The 23,091-nt window shown below is 40.5% G+C and overlaps 1 protein-coding gene across 1 annotated transcript in view; it reads right to left on the reverse strand.

The window, feature by feature from the left end:
* SUPT16H (SPT16 homolog, facilitates chromatin remodeling subunit) overlaps window positions 1-23,060 on the reverse strand; it is a 35,912-nt gene extending 12,852 nt beyond the window's left edge. Inside the window, exons 1-10 of the mRNA XM_002927817.4 lie at window positions 22,877-23,060; window positions 9,257-9,349; window positions 7,820-7,990; window positions 6,639-6,791; window positions 5,942-6,088; window positions 5,147-5,298; window positions 4,145-4,317; window positions 2,581-2,671; window positions 951-1,024; window positions 704-816 (exon numbers count right to left, since the gene is read on the reverse strand). Of these exons, the coding sequence (XP_002927863.1) occupies window positions 704-816; window positions 951-1,024; window positions 2,581-2,671; window positions 4,145-4,317; window positions 5,147-5,298; window positions 5,942-6,088; window positions 6,639-6,791; window positions 7,820-7,990; window positions 9,257-9,349; window positions 22,877-22,942 (1,233 nt within the window). The 5' untranslated portion in view covers window positions 22,943-23,060. The remainder of the gene's footprint in view (window positions 1-703; window positions 817-950; window positions 1,025-2,580; window positions 2,672-4,144; window positions 4,318-5,146; window positions 5,299-5,941; window positions 6,089-6,638; window positions 6,792-7,819; window positions 7,991-9,256; window positions 9,350-22,876) is intronic.
* Window positions 23,061-23,091: the final 31 nt, after the last annotated feature.

Here is a 23,091-nt window from a genome sequence, read left to right on the forward strand (position 1 = left end):
TCAATCACTTCCTAGTGGTGACATCCGGCTACTTACTGCTTCTGCTGTGTCCCGGTTTTTTTATCTGAGGACAGAGTATCTACTTCATAGGGTGTTATAATTCAGTGAATTACTGCATGAAAGCCCTTATGTAGTAAGAATACATAAGTATTTGCCATCAACAATAAGAATCAGTTCTGCTAAGTGGAGGGGAAAAAACAAAACAAAACAAAACCAGTTACAAAAGTCCACAAAGGCCCAGAACAAGCAAATCCTTAGAAAGTGGTTTAGTCATTACCTAGGTTTGGGGGACTAGGGTACCAGGTTTCTTTCTGAGGTGATAAAAATGTTCTAAAATTAGATTGTGGTAATGGTTGCACAACTGAAAATCACTAAAATTCACTAATTATATATTTTCAGTGGGTGAACTGTATGGTATGTAAACTGTAGCTCAATAAAGCTGTCGTTAAAGTAAAAAGGAAGATTCAGTTCCCATTATTATCATTATCAGAGTTCAAGCCACAAAGTAATGAACAGCTTGGTGTAAGTCATTCCCTGTACTTGGACAACAATCTCTGCTCCTAGCTTTATTGGGTCACTGTCACGGACCTCTTCCTTCAGCTAGCATCTGACAAACACTTTCAAGAAAAAACCCCCACAGAATACCAAATGCACCTCAACGGGCGGTTTACACACACTCGGGAGCTGAGGCAGCAGTACACACCTCATCCACGAGCACCGTGTCACCGATGAAGAGAGCGTAGGTTTTCTCTTCTGGTTTCTTCCCTTCCTTGTTTGTCAGATCTGAGAATCCCAAATTGATGCTGAAAACCATCCCTACAACAGCAAACAGGAATCAGTGTCTAACTGTGAGAGAGTGGAGAAGGGTGGATTTCACACAAAAAGGAGATATAAAGCTACAAGAAACTATTCAAAAAAGTATTTTCCTACTGCACGCCTGTAAAACTCACCTTTTTTCAGTTTGTACTGATTTTTACTATTAATTACTAAAGAGCCTTCACGGAATTCAATTCCCATTCCGAACCTAAAAAAGAAATGAAGAGGAACTTCAGAATTGGCTAAAAGATCTCTAAGATGGGTCAAGTACAATATAATCTTTTTTTTTTTTTTTAAGATTTTATTTATTTATTCGGCAGAGATAGAGACAGCCAGCGAGAGAGGGAACACAAGCAGGGGGAGTGGGAGAGGAAGAAGCAGGCTCATAGCAGAGGAGCCTGATGTGGGGCTCGATCCCGTAACGCCGGGATCACGCCCTGAGCCGAAGGCAGACGCTTAACCGCTGTGCCACCCAGGCGCCCCAAGTACAATATATTCTATTTCAATTTTCAGGAAAAGGCAGGCAAACATGTTGAGTGATTTGTCTCTGCTTAACAGTCAGTTAAGGAGCAGGATTTGAGGACAGTCTTTGGGCTAAAAATATGCTGAAAAGAATTTCCTAATTAAGTACCTCACGTAACACTTACTACATNCAATATATTCTATTTCAATTTTCAGGAAAAGGCAGGCAAACATGTTAAGTGATTTGTCTCTGCTTAACAGTCAGTTAAGGAGCAGGATTTGAGGACAGTCTTTGGGCTAAAAATATGCTGAAAAGAATTTCCTAATTAAGTACCTCACGTAACACTTACTACATCAAGCCTTCTTTACTTTAGCTTACTCATCCATATTTAAATTTTAATATTCTATCATGAAATCAAATTAAGAGTTTTCTTATAAACAACATGGCAGACTGTTAATGGGTATAATACCAAGACTGTAATAAGTGGATTAAGCAAGGCGATTGTTAGTGGAATGTTGATAACTAGGATTCATTAAGTCGCCTGGGCCAGGACTTGGTACAGGTTGATATATTTCCTCTTGTCCATCAGAGAAATCTAGAAAGAAACTATATATCCCCGACTAGTTTCCATCTAAGGAAACTGACCAGAGACCTTGTTTCCCAAAATGTCTCTGGTTCTGTAAGATGTTCTTAAGTATTTCTAAGTGTTCAATGGTCAAATACATCTGAGAAATGCTGAATTAAATAAAAATTGAAAAAAAATGTGGGGCGCCTGGGTGGCACAGCGGTTAAGCGTCTGCCTTCGGCTCAGGGCGTGATCCCGGCATTGTAGGATCGAGCCCCCACATCAGGCTCCTCCGCTATGAGCCTGCTTCTTCCTCTCCCACTCCCCCTGCTAGTGTTCCCTCTCTCGCTGGCTGTCTCTGTCAAATAAATAAATAAAATCTTTAAAAAAAAAAAATTGAAAAAAAATGTAAATAGTAGGACATCTAGAGTACGTCATTTGCAAACGTGAGCTGAGGTATTCTAAGAGAGGAAATACAGTGAGTAATGTGTCCTAACACTAGTAATTTAAGTCTAGAACACCTACTGGTATCTACCACATTGGTCTGGAAAAATCTCCACCCCATCCCTGGGAGTAGAAATGAAATCGTTCTCACATTCTCTGATAACACTATATGTCTGGCATATAAGTTTAATATTTAATAGTCCATAAATATTGGGAAATCAATCTAAGAATATTTTGCCTGACCATGGCCAGAAATTGTCTCAGAGTGACAATGGACATCATCACATCTTACCCTAGATTTTTGGTAATTTTGTTCAGCAGCTCTGGCTTCTGCTTTTTAACCACATCCATGACAGCATTGTACACGTCACATATCTTCACACCTAATGACAAGACAGAGAGGAAACATATCTTTCAGGAAAAAAAAAAAAAGGTTGATTTGGTTAATCAACATTTTTTCACCTGTCCCCTAAAGCAGAGTTTCTCAAAGTGTGAACTAAGAAATTCAGCTGTGGGGCACCTGAGTGGCTCGGTGGATTGAGTGTCTGGCTCTTGATTTAGGCTCGGGTCATGGGATCAAGCCCCATGCAGGGCTCTGTGCTCAGCGTGGAGTCAGCTTGTCCCTCTCCCTCCCCACCAGCCCCTCCCTGCATGTGCATATGCATGCTCTCTCTCAAATAAATAAATTTTGGATTTATTTGAGAGAGAGTGCATGTGTGCGCACGAGCGGGAAGAGCAGAGGGAGAGGGAGAGAGAATCTCAAGCAGACTCTGCACGGAGCGTGGAGACTGACTTGGGCTTATGACCCTGACGTCACGACCTGAACTGAAACCAAGAGTTGCACGCTTAACTGACTGCATCCTCCAGGTGCCCCTAAATAAAAATCTTAAAAAAAAAAAAAAAAAAGGCAGCTGCAGGAGTGGTATTAGAAATTTGCATTTTTATTTTTATTTATTATTTTTCAGAAATTTACATTTTTAAAAACAATTCATCTAGTCACCTAGTCATTACACTGCTGAAAATCACTGACTCAGGAGAACTATGGGATGCTGGGTAGTCTCATGAAATAACTTGAGTTGATAAATGGCATGACATTAAAGTTATACATTTTGAAAAACAGGACTACTGAATGGGTGACTTACTATTAGAAGACTCTGGCCTTAATTTTTCACGATCTAGGATATGAAGACATTTCAAGCCAGAATAGTCTAGATATGGTGGCCTCAAAGGGGTCTTTAACCTCACCAGGCTACCTGTGACTATGATTTCCAATAGGATTTCTCAAGACCATCTTGAGATGGTGAGGAGAAATGGTGTCTAGAAGCGATGGGCACATGGGTGGGCTTATGGAGTGGCTTGAAGGTAGAACACAGAAAGTCCCATGCAGCCAACTGGGAGCGTGGAGCTTCAAGACAAAAGACGTGTGGTGTCAAGCACTAGGCTGCCTTCTGAGATAGGCAACTGCTTGCTTAGCAGAGTTGTTATTAGTTCTGCTCTTAGACTATGATTCCTTGTATCCATTTGACGTAGAATTAGCAATACATGTTCTGTTGCCAGATACTAGTTTGCAGAACCTTCTAAAGAAAAGGAATAAGGCCAAGGTATTTTATGAAGATCTGGACACAGAGGCCTAGCCAGTCGCAGAAGTTTTTTGTAAACACCAATGTAAAACCGAAGTAACTACTCATGCCTAAAAGAAGACTAAAGAATTAAATGTGCTAGGACGATTCCAGCTTCGTAAAGTCCGATCCTACTTTTACAAGAGCAGTACAAGAGCCTCAGGGCTGGAAATGCACATAAACACTGAAAACATTTTGTTACATGATTTCCAAACCTTCTTTTCTAAGGCACCTCACCATGTCTTAATTCCTTCAGCAGTTCCTCTTGAAGCTGGAGCAAAAAGTTGTAATTTTCTTGAACTTCCTGAGAAGGGTCAACCATCAAAGTGCGAACAAGGTTGGAGCAGTAAGATTTGAAGCGAATACCCATGGCACAAGTGATGGCCCCAAAATGCATGTGATTCTTGTCACTAGAGACCAAAGGAAGAAAGCGTTTCATTACGCAAACTAGCAAAGTCCTTAGTATCACTGACATATGACATCTGTCATCACCACCTTTCCCCGTTCTATCCCAAAGCTGAAGCAGAAGGACCTAAACTTTTTTTTTAAATAAACAAACCAGGTTATAAGGGAGTAAAATCAGTGACCAAAACTCATAGGATAAAAATTCAGTGAGAAGCTGAGTTGTGGTTTCCTAAATAGACAAAAAATATACCAAATTCTATTTATTATAGTTTAATAGTGCAGGGGTGAGGCATCACTTATCCACCAGCCCCTATGAACAGTAGTATTCATGATGAATTAGTCCCTTCAGCCTGACAAGGAAAAATCGCATTCTCTACAATATTTTTAAAAATGAGAATTACATTATGGCATATTTAATAATATTTTAATGGTTTTTCTCAACATGTTTTGCATTTTTTTCTTGGTATTTTTAATCATCTAGAAAAGCAAAATCAAATAAATGCTCAAGTAAGAAATGAGTACCAATGTGAAATAAAACAGAAATAAGCAAGGGCGCCTGGCTGGCTCAGTCTGTGGAGCGTGGGACTCTCGATCTCCCGGTTGTGAGTCTGAGCCCCACACTGGGTATAGCGATTACTTAAAAATAAAACCTTATTAAAAAAAAAAAAGAAAGAAAGAAATACACATAGAATAATACAAGAAGATAATGTAGAAGGCAGACTAATGGTTACTCTGTCTCTTCCCACTTTTCTGAATTTCAGAATGAGTCTAAGAAAAAAACAGGCTAAAAGTTGAAACGCTCTGGTTGCTGTATTTTGAAGTTCTCATACTTACCTCACCACACTGAACTTGAGATTATAGTTGCCACCACTTTGAATGATAGGAGGGTAACACATTTCCACAGTAGAAGGGTCTGCCCCAGCTAGGTATTTTTTCTCTTCAATGGCCTTCTCCACAGACTCAGCCAGTTTGCTGTGTCGAACTTTCTGTAAGCATGCCCAGAAATAAAACAGTATTTACAATATTCATGAAACAGGGGCAAAGAGTTTTGGGGTTTTGGGTATTATTGTTTAAAGACAACATATATCCTGATATCACTTAGGATGCTACAAAAGTCTTGTGAAATGGTTTACGTGTCAGATAACACAGTGGTAAACCTGCAAAGCCGATTTTGAGAACAATATGTGAAATTCACAGCTATGCAAGGAATTCTCCAATAAAATACTGAATAACCACAAGAAACTACAGCACAGGTTTACAGTTACTTTGCAACAGAGCTGGCAGGGCGCCTGGGTGGCTCAGCTGAGTGTCCAACTCTTGGTTTCAGGGCATGATCTCCAGTTGTGAGACTGAGGCTGCAAAAGGCTCCCCACTCACTGGGGAGACTGCTTGGGATTCTCTCCCCACCCCCACCCCTCCCGCACTGCATGCACAGGCACATACGAGCGGTCTCTCTCTCAAAGAAATCTTTAAAAACAGAGAGAGAGAGAGCCGGCACAATGACACACCACCAATTTATGTATCAAAGGCCTAATTTCCAAGGAAACTGAACATGCACCGAAAAGCACTGCACCGTGGGGACTTACTTCTGCCTCGTTAAAATAGTACAGACTTGCCCCCTCCATTTACCTCATCTGCATCAACTATTTCCATGACTCTTTCCTTGAAGAATTTGTTGAAGACCTCAGAGGTGATGCTAGCTGCTTTCTTCATTAGGTTGAGCTCCCCATCCTCCTTGACAGCAATGGTATAGGCCACAACTGCACTGATATCTATCTGCAACCAAAGTGGTCAGAGTTTCGGACATGTAAATAGAGAACTGCTAGAGAAATGCATCGCTCCCAATTTGAATATTATCAGTGAAGATATCTGGTTATTTAGCAAACTACTCATCAGTAGTTTACAGAATACTGAAATACTCTTTTCTTGGACTGAATAAACATTTAAAATTGTTCTTTACCAGGACCCTGTATTTTAATAGGCATCACATTAACAAATGATGTAAATGTAAATGTAAATGCCCCTCTCTGAAGGATTTTGTAAACACTGAAGGAAGACAGGAGAGCAGGGAGCAAAAAATATGTACATGTTTTCTGGATGAGAGACTTTTCTGTTTCCCTCTGAAATAGCGGAATTATCTTCCCAATGCCCGATCCCTGACTGAAAAGTCAAACTGGCTTACTGCTCAGCCAAACAGAATGAAAAATGGAAATGTGAAGGAATATACAGTTTTCCAAAACAAATACTTTGCACTATCTGTTATGGAAACCTGTCACACTTTTGTCTTCCCAACCCCCAATTCACTTGTTTCCAGGAGTATTCTTACTTTGTCAAAGCCCTCTTTGTTGAGGCAGTCATTCCAGTTCTTCATGAACTCTCCAGGGAATTTGTCTTTGCTGAACACGCCGATCTTCTTGCCGTTCTTGCTTTCTTTAATGGCTTCAATCATTTTGTCAAAGCTGCTCTTATTGCTTTCATTCTATCAGTGCCACAAAGAAAAAAAGGAGTTAATTAGAATTAGCCATCTATATTCTACTAGTAACACGGAGAGACCAATATTTGGAAGCACAGAAAGAAGAAATTCTCTCCTCAGGCCCCATCTACTTCCCTGGAACAGACTATAACACACTACAAGTTAACACAAAATTTCTCTGGATATTTTTATATACTGAAGTGCCACGTAAGTTGACAAGACTATTCTTGTTCTTCAGGAACAGCTAAAACACTCACACAGGGTGAACAACATTCTGAGAAAAAGTGCCAGATAGAAAGTATGACAAAAAAGATCACATGTGGGGCAACTGGGTGGCGCAGTCGGTTAAGCATCCGTCCCTTACTTTCGGCTCAGGTCACGGTCTCTGGGTCGTGAGATCGAGCCCAGTGGCAGGCTCTGCACTCAGCTCAGAGTTAGTCTCAGACTCTCTCTCCCACTCCCTCTGCCCCTCCCCTAGTACAGTACGCACGCGCACACACGTGCCTATGCACACACTCACGTGCTCTCTCTCAAATAAATCTTAAAAAAAAAAATCACGTGATAAAAACTGAAAAGGAGGTTAATCTCAGTTTCCTTAAGGATATTTGAAGCTATTTATTCTAGGGACACCCAGCTGGCTGAGTCAGTAGAGCATGCGACTCTTAATCTTGGGGTTGTGAGTTCGAGCCCCACATTGCAGGCAGAGATTACTTTAAAAAAACAAACGAACAAATAGTTATTTATTCTAATGAAGGCACTAAGACGAAAACAAACAAGCTGACAGTATCCTCGAGAATGGACAAAGTGAGTGTTCAACAGACTCTCACAGCCTGTATGTTTTGCTGCAGAACTGACAGGGTTATTAAACTTTTTTCTTCCTAACACACACAACGAAGATGTGACATAACTTTTTAATTACAACCACAGTCAGCTCAAACCTTCCTCTGCATCCCCTTAAATTCCTAGAGGGCATTTCTGTTCATCACTTTTAAACATTCTTCCACATTCATGACACGTTCTTTATTAGTTCTGACCTTTTCCCGTATCAGCAGTGTGATGGCAGGGGCTCCATTAGCATTCTCGTTGCCCTTAGTGTTGGCAATCTGTTTTAGAAACTCCACTTTCTTCTTACTGGCCATAAAGATGATTTTGTCGTCACAGAAGACCATGATAGTATCAGTTAGTTCATAACCAAAGAGCCATGTCTATAAGAAAAGACAATATGTGATAACAGTATTTACAGATAAAAAAAACTGATGTATTCAGAAGTAGTTATAAAATAAGGTATCCGGAATTAGCTTCAAAATAATGTAGATGTGGATACAAATGAAATCAAACTGGCCAAGAGCTGGCAATTTATTGGATAATGGGTATGTGGGAGTTCAATTTATTAATTTATCTACTTGATGTCCATAATAAAGACCATCAATTCATTTGGATAATTTGTGTTTATGGGAACCATACTGCTGTTTAGTAGACAGAAATGCATGAAACAAGGGACAAAGTAGCACATCCGGGAACTGCACATTCTGGCTCCCCCAAAAGACTGCCAGCTGCCTACCAATTATTCATTTCTTCTTCCTCAGGAAAACGGGATTGTTAGCTGGGCACACTACTCCACATGAAGACTGTTTCCCATCCTTTCCTGCAGCTCAGTATGGCCATTAAGTTCTGGCCAGTAAGTTTTAAGTAGGAGTATTCCGTGGGACTTCAAGCAAGTCTCCTTAAAAAGGGAAGGAGGTCTCCATTTCCCTTTCTCCACTCTTTCTGCTTGGAGTGCAGATGTAATGGCTAGAGCGCTAGCAACTTGTGCACCGTGGGCTAGACTATGTACGGCGGAGACCCCAAAAACCCTGCATCCCTGACGATTAAATAAAGAGAAAGAACTGGGCCGCTTGGGTGGCTCAGTCGGTTAGGCATCTGACTTCAGTTTAGATCATGGTCTTGGGGTCCTCCGATCAGATCAAGCCACATATCCGGCTCCACACTCAGCGGGGAGTCTGCTTCTCCCTCTCTCTCTGCCCCTCCCCCTGCTCATTCTCCCTCCTTCTCTCAAATAAGATCTTTAAAAAAAATAAAAGAGAAAGAGCTGTTTTGCTTATTTCACTGTTATATTTTTTTGTTATATCTCAATTTACAGACCACTCTTTCCTTATGTTCTAAGCACTCCCCAGTAAACTTTAATGTTTACTTTAGTAAACATTTAGTTTTCTTTAGTTGCAGTATAGTTATTTCTTTTTATGTAAGAATGTGTTCATTTTTTCAAGTTTTTCCTTTCTTTTTTTTTGGTCCACTCAGCTTTTAGTGGTGATGGAAATATCCCCTACCTGCTCTAATACGGTGACCAATACCACGTACTTGAAGCTTGGGATTGAGGAATGAAACTTTTAATGTGGCTAGTGACTATCACGCTGAACGGTGCAGTCGCTGACTCAATGACCCTCGGGCCAAGACTGCCAGAAACCTCTCACCTGCAAGGCAGTTGATTTGGCATAAACGATTTCTTCATCGACACCCACTGATACAACAATGGCATCGACGCTGGCATACTCATCTTCTCCTTTCTGAAAAGTAAAGAGTGGGTAATTTGGTCATTTTCTTTTTATCCTCGTAAAACTTGAATACAGACTTCAGGATTTACTCAGGGTACAGATAATTTTTTCCTAACAGAAATGCCAACTTGAAGGTACATGTTTGCTTGGCAGCCTCACAGTCATAAGTTACTCTATTTGATAAACAGCTTTATTGAGACAGAATTCACACACAATACAGTTCATCCATTTGAAGTGTGCAATTCAATGGTTTTAGTATTCAGAGTTATGCAGCCATCAGCCTAATTTTAGAACATTTTCATCTCCCCAAAAAGAAATCCATGAGCAATCACTATACATCTTCCTCCAGCTGTACGCAACCATTAATCTAACCTGTTTCCACAGATTTGTCTACTCTGGACACGTCATATACATGGCCTTTGTGTCTGGCTTGTTTCCCTTAATGTGCTTCAAGGTTCACCCATGCCGTAGCGTGTGTCGGAACTTTGTCCTTCCTGTCCCTGAGTAACAATCCACCGTATGGACCTACCACACGGTATCTACTGAACTGCTGGACATCTGGGTTGTTGCCATCTTTTGGCTATTGTGAGTAATGGTGCTACGAACACTCATACAAGTTTCCGTGTAGACATACTTGAGTATACGCCTAGGTGAAGAATTGCTAGGTCATGTGTTTAACTCTGTTTAACTTTTTGAGGGTAACAGTTTAACCAGACTGTCTTCCAAAGTGACTGTAACCATTTTATATTGTCAACAGCAATCTATCGGGGTTCCAAATTCCCCATATTGTGACCAACACCTGATTTTTTTTATTACAGCCATCCACCGGGTGTGAAGTAACCGTAGTTTTGATTTGCATTTCCCTGACTGCCAATGACACTGAGCACCTTTTCACGTGATCACAGACCATCTATCTACCTTAAGTGCCTATTCTGATTCCTTACCCATTCTGTAACTGAATCTGCTTTATCATTAAGTTGCAAGAGTTCCTTTTATATTCCAGATCTAGGTCTCTTGTCAGATAGGACTTGCAAATTTTTCTCAGTGGGTTCAGTGGGTTCTTTTCACTTTCACAATGATACTACCCTTAGAAACACAAAAAATTTTTAATTTTGAAGGAGTCAAATTATTTTCTTGTGCTTTTTCATCTCAGACCTAAGAAGGCTTTGTCTAATCCAAGGACATAAAGATTTACCTGTATTTCCATAGCAGTTTTATAGTTTTAGCTCTGCTATTTAGATCTGATGATTAACTTTGAGTTAATTTTTTGTGAATGGTGTGGGGAAGGGGCCTCAGTTTATTTTTTTGCATAGGGATATCCAGTTTGAAAAGACTGTTCTTTCCCGTTGAACTGTCCTGGTCAAAAACCAAATTATGTATTTTTTTAAAAAAGATTTTATTCATTTATGTGACAGAGAGACAGCCAGCGAGAGAGGGAACAGAGCAGGGGAGTGGGAGAGGAAGAAGCAGGCTCCCAGCGGAGGAGCCTGATGTGGGACTCAATCCCGGAACGCTGGGATCACGCCCTGAGCCAAAGGCAGACGCTTAACGACTGCGCTACCCAGGCTCCAAATTATGTATTTTTAAAAAAGCAAATGGGGGTGCCTGGGTGGCACACGGTTAAGCGTCTGCCTTCGGCTCAGGGCATGATCCCGGTGTTATGGGATCGAGCCCCACATCAGGCTCCTCTGCTATGAGCCTGCTTCTTCCTCTCCCACTCCCCCTGCTTGTGTTCCCTCTCTCGCTGGCTGTCTGTCAAATAAATAAATAAAATCTTTAAAAAATAAATAAATAAATAAAAATAAAAAAGCAAATGATACTGGGGCGCGTGGGTGGCTCAGTCCGTTAAACGTCTGACTCTTGGTTTTGGCTCAAGCCATGATCTCAGGGTCATGAAATCAAGCCCCGACTCAGGCCCCATGCTCAGCAGGGAGTCGGCTTGAGGTTCTCTCTCTCCCTCTGCCCCCCTCACTTGCATGCACTCTCTTTCTAATACATACATAAATCTTAAAAAAAAAATCAAGTGATACAAATGTGAAGGTTTGTTTCTGGATTCTCAGTTCTATTCCATTATCTATGTATCTATCTATCCTTACACTAATAGCACGTCGTTTTAATTACTGCAGCTTTGTAACCAGTTTTGAAATTGAGCAGCCTGAGTCCTCCAACCATTGGCTACTCTTGAATAATTCTACAAGACCAAAAGACTGGCAATAATGGGCTAGAAGGTCAAATCTCTAACTTTCCTTATAAAGTCAAGAAAAACATCTATAGACCTCTTCACAGGTGAAGGCTTCTGGTTGCCAGTAAGAATCCAAAAATAATACAATTGAAGTTTCTGTTGAATTTCTCTACCACAACAAAACACACAGACAAAGAAATTGCCACAGAGAAACTGTAGGCATTCTCCCACTGATTTTCAGTGAGAAAATGTTTTCCTTCAGGTTGGTAAAGTTTTATCATTAGTTCTCACTGATGATGCAAAAGAAGTGGGAGTTAAAACACCTAGTGCCTTAGCATGAATCAAGGCAGCAGCACCAAAGTCATTCTTCACTACTGCACGCTCATGGAAAGGGGGGGAGGGGCAGTTTCTCTAAGAATGCCCTTGATGCAGCAAAAATGATTAATAGTAAGAAATCCCAATCTTTTCAATATTCTGTATAAGAAATGGGAAGTATACACAAAGCACTTCTATGTGTAAAGTGAAGTGCAATGGTTGTCTTAAGGAAAACTTTACAAGTAATAACAAGCTGAAGGAGCCATTTAAGCAGACCTGGGTATCTAGCATACATTTTCTTGAAAATGAGTGCAGTGAGCCAGTTGCTTCAAGGAAAATGCATGATGTCTTATGTAGTCAATGATAAAATTTGAATTTTCAAGCAAAAATGAGAATTCTGAAATAGCTGACTTGCCACTGTGAATTTAGACAACTTCCCTACTTAAGACTTTTCTGATAAAATTAGTGGTAACATTAACACACATGATTCTTTGATATCATATAATGAAACGTGTAACACTTAGAAGATCTGCACAACTGAGAGAACCAATGCATGATCTTACAAAGTCGGCCATGGGTAAAGGATCGAAGGTACAATAACCTGAGTATAAAAAGTATAACAGTGTGGTTTCAAATCCTAAATTACAACTACCTTTTAAAAGATTACCACTTCTCGAGTTTTAATGTAGTCCCCATAATTATCTAAAAAGGTTATTAAAATACCCCCCCACATCAGCTTCATGTATGTATGAGGCCAGATTTTTCTCTCTATGCTTGATGCAAACAGTACAAAGAAAGACTTTTTGGGGTCCTGAACAAAATGTAAAGGGTACTGCTATCAGAGTTTGTGAACCCCTGTGCTGTATGACCCCTACGCCACAGCACATTAACACACTATTCTTGGCATTAAACACTCCTCTCAATTTTTGCTACATATGCTCCAATTCTTCAATAAACATGGATTTTGTGGCAATAATATTGCCACGACCCTGATAACCTCCCAAAATTAGCATGAGGCACTTGCCTATATTTAATGCTTATGGGTTCTAGATACAGATCGATGTAACCCCCCCAATATCTGTCTGCAAAAAACACCACTGAAATTAGTCTAAAAGTCCATTGTATTTCTTTTTTTTTCTTTTGATACTTGAAGTCTTGGTCCAGTCAAAATTTTTCAAGAAAGAGGTATCAACATGTATAAAAATTCAAAACACATAGTAATACATTTCTTAAAAGTATATAAAGAGTGTAATCATATAACTTAATCACTATAAGATGGGAAAATCATCCAAAGGGATCTCAATAAAAATGAAAATAGGGAGAGAGAGAAAAAGGCCTACATATTCAGCCTTTTCAAGCAGACGTGGAAACAAACTCAACCATTCCAAGGATTTCAATTGGTTTAAAATACCTAGTTTTCCACTGTCAATTACAAAGGTGAGAGGATGAATCCTAACTTCTCTTGGGACCCAGCTGCTCTGACCATTTCATACAAAGTTCTTCATTGATTCTTCACAAAAACCAATGGGCTCTAACCAGGAAAGAAACGTAGTAATAGGAGAATTTTAGACCTTTAAAGATAATTTTAGATATTTAAAGATAAGGAATTTAGAGAAAAAATTTCTTTTCTTTTCTTTTCTTTTTTTTTTTAAGATTTTATTTATTTATTTGACAGAGAGAGAGGCAGCCAGCGAGAGAGGGAACACAAGCAGGGGGGAGTGGGAGAGGAAGAAGCAGGCTCCCAGTGAAGGAGCCCGATGCAGGGCTCGATCCCACAACGCTGGGATCACGCCCTGAGCCTAAGGCAAACGCTTAACCGCTGTGCCACCCAGGCGCCCCTAGAGAAAAAATTTCTTAAAATGTGATTCAATGAAAAGGATTACAATAAAACCAAACAGCAAAATCTGGGGTGCTGTTTTGTATTTTCAGACCTTATGAGGAGTACAAATGCTTTATACAGATCATATCTGAAGAGAGTCTGAAACTATGGGAGATTTTTGGTTATTTGCTTATAAAACTTGCATAAGTTACCTGAAGTAATACAACACATAATAACATAAGATTTATATATTACATATATAAAATATTTTCAGATTAATTTATGTTTGGAGGGGCGCCTGGGTGGCTCAGTCGGTTAAGCGTCTACCTTTGGCTCAGGTCATGATCCCAGGGTCCAGGGATCGAGCCCGACAATGGGCTCCCTGCTCAGCAAGGAGCCCACGTCTCCCTCTCCCTCTGCTGCTCCCCTGGCTTGTGCTCACTTGCTCTGTCAAATAAATAAAATCTTAAAAAAAAAAAATGTCTGGAATTTGTTTTAAAATATTAGAATAGAATGGGGTGCTTGAAAAAAGGAACAAGAAAGAAAAATGCTATAAGGCTAACAGCCCTTGTCCCAGGACCAGTCTTACACCGAGCTCCAAGCGCCAGCCTGGCTACCGGAGGCAGCTGGGGCTCAGCTCTGTGCTGCTTCAACAGCCCCGATTCCTACCTGATCTCTTCTGCTTGGGCTGATCTTCAGAACTCGGACTTGAGCCCTTGTCAAATCTGGACTTGTGATCTCTGTGCTCCCCTCTCTAGATGAACCATCTTGCAGCAGTGACCCCTGGTGTGCACAGATTCTCTACACCCACCAAACCCTTTCTGTCTCCAAATTCTGCCACCTTCCAGTCTGTTTGGTCCACTTGACATCCAAACCCTGCTGAAATGGGTGTTTCAGATGGGAATAGTAGTAGTTATTGAGCAGCCACTTTTTTTATGTGCCTTGCATTTATTTATTATCTGTAACCCTCATGATAAAACTTGACATGCAGTATGCATCACCATATTCAAAACCCCAATCAACACGTAGCAACGCTTCCCACACAAATACATAAGCAGTCCTTACACTCGTGATGATTTAGACTTTTTAAAAAGTGCTAAAAGCCTAATTAAAATACACATATTAAATGTAAAATACATACTTTCTATTAGCATACAGTTATAGAGTATCAGATAAAGTTATACTTTTCCTATCATCTCTAGTTCTTTCAGTTAACAAATCAGATGAGGATTTCATTAGGATCCTAAAGATAAAAATGAATCCCTCTGGAAGGTTTCTGATTTTGATCTATAAAGAGACTGAGGGTTACTTGACAAACTTTTCAGGTAAGATGTTAGTATTGCTGACTTCTTAAATTGAATGGAAATTTCTTCAGCAACTGCAAGCAGTAAGTATCAAGGTCTGCCTACTGTACTCAGAGAGCCACTAACGCCTATTGGTAAGGGCTCACTCTGAAAAACGGACTGCCTGGGTTTGAATCCCTAATCCCGCCACTTATTGTGATCTAACCTACGTTCTGCTCTCCTCAATCATAAATACTGCTGTGGGAATTAAATGAGCTCATGTATATAAAGCGCTTCAACAGTGCTTAGCTCAAAGGAACTACTATGTATTTGTCATCGTTATTACAGACCAAAAGGTTATTTGTTACAAATGTTACTGTGTACCACACCACCAGTCACTGGTGTCGAAGATTAGCTGCCAGCTGCACTATTAGTACAGAACATGTGCAGCAGGACAGACTTTCTAAAAGTCTGTGTACAACTCATACAGAAGATGATTTCAGGTGATCACAGATGTGGCTTTAAATATTCAATCACCTAGCAAAAAAAGGGACCTATTTTTCTCTTTAAATCTACTTGATCATATCAAGGCTCTACCTGTTTAAGAAGATACTTAAAAATGACATATCTGATATAGCGTTAATATCCAAAATATATAAAGAACTTATTCAACTCAACACACGAAAACAAATAATCTGATTAAAAAATGGGCAGAAGACATGAACTGACATTTCTCTAGACATACAGATGGCTAACAGACACATGAAAAGATGGTCCACATCACTGATCATCAGGGAAATGGGAACCAAAACCACAATGAGATATCACCTCACACCTGTCAGAATGACTAAAATCAAAATTACAAGAAACAACAAGTGCTGGCGGATGTGGAGAAAAAGGAACACTGTGCACTGTTGGTGGGAATGCAAACTGGTGCAGCCACCGTGAAAAACAGTATGGAGGTCCTGAAAAAGTTAAAAATAGAGGGGTGCCTGGGTGGCTCAGCCGTTAAGCGTCTGCCTTCGGCTCAAGTCATGATCCCAGGGTCCTGGGATGGAGCCCCGCATCGGACTCCCTGCTTGGTGGGAAGCCTGCTTCTCCCTCTCCCACTCCCCCTGCTTGTGTTCCCTCTCGCTGTCTCTCTCTTCCAATAAATAAATAAAATCTTAAAAAAAAAAAAAAGAACTATAACCTATGATTCAGTAATCGTATCTACCCCCCAGGAAAAATACAAAAACACTAATTTGAAAGGATATGTGCACCCCTATGTTTACTGCAGCATTATTTACAATAACCGAATTACGGAAGCAGCCCAAGTGTCCATCAACAGATGAATAAAGAAGATGTGGTGTATATATCTATATACACAATAGAATATTATGCAGCTATATAAAAAAAAGAATGAAATCTTGCCATTTGCAATGACATGGACAGAGCTAGAGAGTATAATGTTAAGTAAAATAAGTCAGGGAAAGAAATACCACATGATTTCACTCATATGTGGAATATAAGAAACAAGCAAAGGAAAAAAGACAAACCCAGATACAGACTCTTTTTTTTTTTTTTTTAAGATTTTATTTATCTGACAGAGAAAGAGAGCACGAGAGAGCACAAAAGCAGGGGAAGTGGGAGGGGGAGAAGCAGGCTCCCCACTGAGCAGGGAACCTGATGTGGGGCTTGATCCCAAGACCCTAAGATCATGACTTAAGCGGAAGGCAGCCACCTAACTGACTGAGCCACCAAGGTGTCCCAATTAACTACAGAGAAAAACTGATGGTTACCAGAGGGGAGGTGGGAGGAGGGATGGGTAAAATAGGTGAGGAGGGTGAAGAGCGCACTTATCTTGAACAGAGCGTGGAGTAACATACAGAAGCACTGAGTACTACATTATACACCCGAAACTAGTATAACACTGTACGTTAACTATGCTGGAATTAAAATAAAAACGTAACAAAGTTTTTTAAAAAAAGATTGTATCTGTTTAATGCTAGCCCTTAACACCGCTACAATTTACTAATGCTGTTGTGCTTACATTATCTTTACTTTGTAACAGCTACTTTTTATTTTTGGAAAGTGACACGATTTTCCATTCTTAGCGATGTAAAGTATCCTTTCTGAATGTATTTAGGCTTAAAGAGATCAGCAGGTTTTTGTAAGATGAAAAGAAGACAAAGAATGGGAAATGACTAAGCAGAGCTGTGGTAGCTACACCCCAAGAACGCTTGACAAACATTCTCACCGGGAAGGTATCAGTAGGTACGCGTATCTCAGAGAGCGCCAATGAGCTCAGAACGTAAGAGGCACCAAGTTTCAGGGAAAGGGAACAGGGTACATTGTACTTGGATGAGTTCAGGACTAAAAACAGAAGGTCTGGTCAGTAAGCTTAAGAGAGCAACAACCCCCCCCCAATACCCCCTCCCCCCCAGTTCTTTGGAAGTCCTGAGACAACACCTAATCCCTATGCAAAAAGACTTTATTCTCTGGAAAAATGAACTCAAAAAGGCTATAGACTCAAATATTAGGCCCAGCAGAAGGCAAGTATTAATTTTTAGAAAATTAAATGAAAGGGGCACCTGGGCGGCTCAGTCGTTAAGCATCTGCCTTCTGCCCAGGGCGTGATCCCAGCGTTATGGGATCGAGCCCCACATCAGGCTCCTCCACTGGGAGCCTGCTTCTTCCTCTCCCACTCCCCCTGCTTGTGTTCCCTCTCTCGCAGGCTGTCTCTCTCTCTGTCAAATAAATAAATAAATAAATAAAATCTTAAAAAAAAAAAAGAAAATTAAATGAACGTCTGTATTCTGAATGACCATAATTGGGAACAAATGTCCCAAAGAAAAGAACTGAGAGGATTTTTCCTTGCACATCCTCACCGAATTCAGAGAGAACACTTCAGATACTGACATTTGGGAGTCCTCCATGGAATAAGCAAGCCTATTCACTCTACAGTTACCCCTAACTAGTTGAGAGGCCCCATTCATGCAGAGCTGCCAACCAGTTTGTTATGGTCTTATTCTTAACACAGATGGGTAGCCAAGCCTTATTTTGGTTTCTGTGAAGTCTCCAATATGTAAGAGAGAAAGCAAGGAAACTCGGAGGAAACAGACAAGACAGAGGACAGAAGATAAAAATTAAATTAAAACACCTCCTAAAAAATAAATAAATATAGCACATCCATGAAACAACAAAAGAATAGAGGACAAGGAACTCCTAGAAATTAAAAATAGCTGAAAATTTTTAAAAATTCAATAAAAAGTGGGAAAATGAAGTTAAAACACAATACTGGAAATGGACAAAGAGATAGGAAATAAAACCGAAAAATAACCAACAAACTTAAGCCAACAGACCTCAACCCCCCGAATGGGAACTTCGGGGGAAAACAAGACAGCACTGAGGAAACAAAGCAAGAAAGTAACCAACAACGAACGATTCTACCGGTGAAGAGCACTGAGTCCTGAGACTAAACGGCCCACCTACTTCCCAACTTAATGCAAGGAGGAAAAAAAAAGACTCCTACCAAGACAGTGAAATTTCAAAACCCAAGGGATAAAGAGATGATTCTAAATGTTTCAGTGAGAACAGGCCACATATACTGGATCAGGACAGAGACCCATTTGCCTTCTGAAAGTAATACTGAAAAAGTCTGAAGACTGACAAGAGCTTCAAAATTCTGAGAGATTTTCAACCTTGAATTTTATTCCCACTGAGCTATTATTACTAACCAAAAGTGAAGACAGAGTAAAACTTTTTAAGACACACAACAGCTCAGGAAACATATATTCTCTATATCATTTCTTAAGAAGCTCTTAGAGGAAACGCTCTAACAGAGAAAACAATCAAGACGAGGGTTGTAGGACATAGGGGACCCAACCCTGGGAAGTCCCAAGTTCAACGGGCCTGGAGTACAACCTGCACAGACAGAACAATATAATGTAAGGCTGGGGGAGGGCACTGGTGTTGGTGGCTAAAAAAACAAACACAGAATTAAAAAAATACCTGACAAATGTGAGAATTTTAAAACAAACGATTGATAAGATTATGACAGAACTGCAGGAAAAAGTTGGGGGTAGGGATTTTTTAAAAAGGAGAAAAATTTAGGCAATCATTAGTATCAGGAAAAATGAAAAACTGTAGAGAAAAGGAAATTGTACTCTATTACTTCATCTGTGTGACCATAAAAATGTAAACTGACTACTGATTTCAATAAAAATTGTGGAAAAAACGTTTCAAGAGGGGTGGATATGTGATAAAGTATAATAAAATGTTAATTGTTAATCTAGGTGGTAGGTACACAGGTGTTCACTACAAAATTCTTTCACTTTTCCGTATGTTGGAAGCTTTTCGTAACGATGTGTGAAGAAATTTAAAAAGTATTAGGAGGTAGAGAAGTTAGACTAAGTGTGATGCTATACAAAAATCAAACTTCAATCTTAAACTACTAAAACAACAGTATTTAAAATTGACAACCAAATAAGTAACAGTATTTCAAAATATGAAGCAGAACTAAAAGTCGTTGCTTCTGGGGCAGGTGACCGGCTTTTAAGATTCTGAGAACTACCTGGTTTTTAAAAGCTTATACATTACCTTTTTTATTTATTTATTTTTTTAAGTAGATTCCATGCCCAGCACGGAGCCCAATGCGGGGCTTGAACTCACCAGCCTGAGATCAAGACCTGAGCCAAAATCAAGAGTCGGGATGCTTAACTGACTGAGCCACCCAGAGGCCACACTGTATATGTATTACTTGATTAAAGACAATTTTGAAGCAGCAAGGTACAGGGGTGCTGGGGTGGCTCAGTCAGTTAAGTGTCTGCCTTCAGCTCAGGTCATGATCCCAGGGTCCTGGGATAAAGCTCAGCGGGGAGTCTGCTTCTCCTGCTCCCTCTGCCCCTCCCCCTGCTTGTGCTATCAAATTTAAAAAAAAAAAAAGAATCTTAGGGGGAAAAAAAAGCTGAAACTGCAGAATGGTGACTAACCTCCTTCACCTCATACCCCATGTGGTACTAATCATAATACCTGGTTAAAAATTATCACAATGCTGAAAAGGCTGGGAGCCCTGAATAAGGATCCAGTTAAGAGGCCAGAGGAGAGGCCCACAGCCCACTGTCATGACCCACTACCACCTGGAGTTTTCTAACACAGAAATAGACAGGTGCTGCAAACCCTTTCTGCTCAGTTCTAATTTAAAAAATTAGAGGCAGGAATGGACCAGACTCAAACATCCACGTACAGTCATAAAACAGTAATAAGTTCTAGTCACTTCAGAGACCTGATTTTTGACTGAGCCTTTTTTCTCATCTCTCAAATGACACTATTTCTCGTTGATGTTTTAGAAATTTCTACTCAAACAGAAGTATGTGATGCTACACCTATTTGGAGGCCATAAGTTATGAAAACTGTAATTAAGAAATAATCTTTTACTGGGACGCGTGGGTGGCTCAGTCAGTTAAGCATCCCACTTAGTTCTGGCTCAGGTCATCATCTCAGGGTTGTGAGACTGAGCCAGGAGATGGGCTCCACGCTGGGCATGGAGTCTGAGATTCTCTCCCCCCCCTCTCCCCTCACTCATGCCCATGTGCGCTCTCTCAAATAAATAAAATCTTAAAAAAAGAAAAAAGAAATATCTTACTGGCAATAGTCTCACAATGTGTGTCTAACCCAAACTCAATCTGCAGATAAGTGAGATTAGGAGTCACATTAACTCCTGTTTGCATTTTAAAAACAAAACAAGGTTAGCTTTCTTCTACTCTATGCGGCTGAAGAGCTGGAGCTAACACACACGACCACACAGTTCTGAAACCTTCCGCGTGAAGGCATCTAAAACCAAAAAGTAGATATGGCACGCAACTAATGTTCTAGTTTGTGAATTTCAATGGATAGCTCTTTGAAGATGAGTGCTGACAATACAAAGCTTGGGACTTACATAGTTAACTTCAAGTAACTCCCTTATCTCAATGTTAGTTTTCTTATTAAAAAAAGGAAAAAGTGTAAAAAAATAACTGTATTATGCACCTATATATTTCACTATCTCTCTGTTACAGCTAAGAGAATTAAGCAAACAGAATTTACCCCACACCCCAGACAACCACGATCTACGCTTAAGCAGATCAGAATGAACGTACTCTAACCTGGAAAGGCTGTGCGTGCAGAAAGGAATCCTACAGGTAGGTTTGGGGCATAGTTATTAAAATTTACAGTTACAAGAAAGCAGAAAGTTTACTCAAGTAAGATTTCATAATTATTAGCCACAAATTTTGCTAGTGAGTACATTTTTTATATGGATCTCGCTCATAACTCAAACACCATTAACATCTAACATACCTCTTCAAATGATGTAAGCAGGAGGGCCAAGATAAATTTTAATGATTTTTGAGAAACAAAAAAGTAGGGCCAATAATTTAACTTTCCTGGATTTAAAGATTGTCATTTAATATTAAGTTTGCTAATCTGTCTTTGGGCCTCAAGTTTTTCCTAGTCTCATGTTTTGCATTCATCTATCATGTAACGGAACTCTGAGCTCTAAATTAATCTTAGCTTTTGTGAATGGTCTAGAGAAGATGAAGAATAACTTGATTAACTCTGAATCACCCTGACTAGAAATAACCTCCACATCAAGGGTGTGTAATTTCGGGGTCGAGGGGTGGAAGAGAGGGCTTCTGATGACTGCACATTTGCACTTCCTAACCTCTAGAAAATACTACAGCTTCTAGAAAGAGTTTTTGTAACGTGGACTGTGTTAAAATTTAAAAATGTAACAGTGAAAGCAACTGTGAAACATTCGTTAGAAATTAACCAATACAAAATTTTTAAATAAAAACTTACGTTCAGTATTTGTCTCGTAAAACATCATTTTTCCCTTTCATAAAACGCAACAAAGAATCCATTTTATTTTCAATTATCTAATGCAATTATCTTCAAAAGATGAAACAGGCACATGAGCCTTTAATATGAATGGCAGGAAACACCAATTTTAATAGCTTGGTTTTTAGTAGAGGGTCTCTTTGAAAGGCAATTTACAGTGCTGAAATCAGAACTGATCGTTTTTGTCAGGACGTTTTTCAGGTTTTAAAAAGTCTTTATTAGCTTTAGTTTCCCTGGATGACAGAGTTCAGAGGCCAGACTTAAGCTAGACAGCTCAGCTTGCACCACAGGATGCAATCAAATATATGAATTGATGAATTACTATCATAAAAATAAATTCTAACCGTGAACGTTTTTCAAGCGGCAAAATTACCCAATCTTTAAAACACTGGGGACTGCAACGGCTCTTTTTCTCAACACGTGCCCCGGATACTCTACCAAGGAAGAAAACTAATGAGGTTTTAGGATCGTTTTTTGCATTACTAAAGCTTGCAGGTTTTCAGCATTAGGTTTCTGTGTTACCCACGGCAGGGCCTAGAACATGAGACGGTTGCGCGTGATTAGTACTTCTTTTTTTTAACTCCAGCAAAAGCCCCGCAAACGATAAACACGAAAAGCCCGATTCACATCCTACCAGCCCCTCCATCCACCCTTTACGAAAAAGGTTGTAATTCTGGCGGGACCTGGGGCGCAATACTCTGGTTCTGGAAGGACAGAGCGAGTGCGTGGGTGTGTATGAACACTGCAGGAGGGGGGCAGCAAGACGTGATCACGGAGTGGGAGGGAAGGAAGATGCCTCTTCTAGGGCGGGAAGAGACTATGAGAGGAGGCTGTTATGCATGACGGGGGCCAGCACGCGGGGAAGATGGTGGTGGCCGCAGGGCAGGGTGATTGCGGGGGATTCCCTGTTCCGGGGCGGCGCTGGGGGCGGCCTGCGGTGAATGGTCCTGCAGCAACTGAAGGGGTGCGACACTGAACCCGGGAATTCCCGACGGAAAAGGAAAAAAAGGGCGCCGAGAAAAGGGGTTATTATGGGATGGCAGAGGGGGGCTCCCTAGGGAAAATTACGGGATCTATCTCACCCGCCAATTGCTGTACAGTCTCTTCACTCGCCGGTAATAAGCGTCTTTGTCCAGAGTCACAGCCATAGCCACAGACGCTGCTCCTGCTCGGGTTCCGAGAATCACGCGAGGTCCCGGATCCGCCACCCGCTCTCGGCCCCGGAATCCCGCACTCTCCCAGTGACCCGGAAGTATCGACCTCAAAAATGCCCTTTCCGCTTCCGGGTGCAGACAGC

Source organism: Ailuropoda melanoleuca, chromosome 20 (genome assembly GCF_002007445.2).
Source record: "Ailuropoda melanoleuca isolate Jingjing chromosome 20, ASM200744v2, whole genome shotgun sequence".
Lineage (NCBI taxonomy): Eukaryota > Metazoa > Chordata > Mammalia > Carnivora > Ursidae > Ailuropoda > Ailuropoda melanoleuca.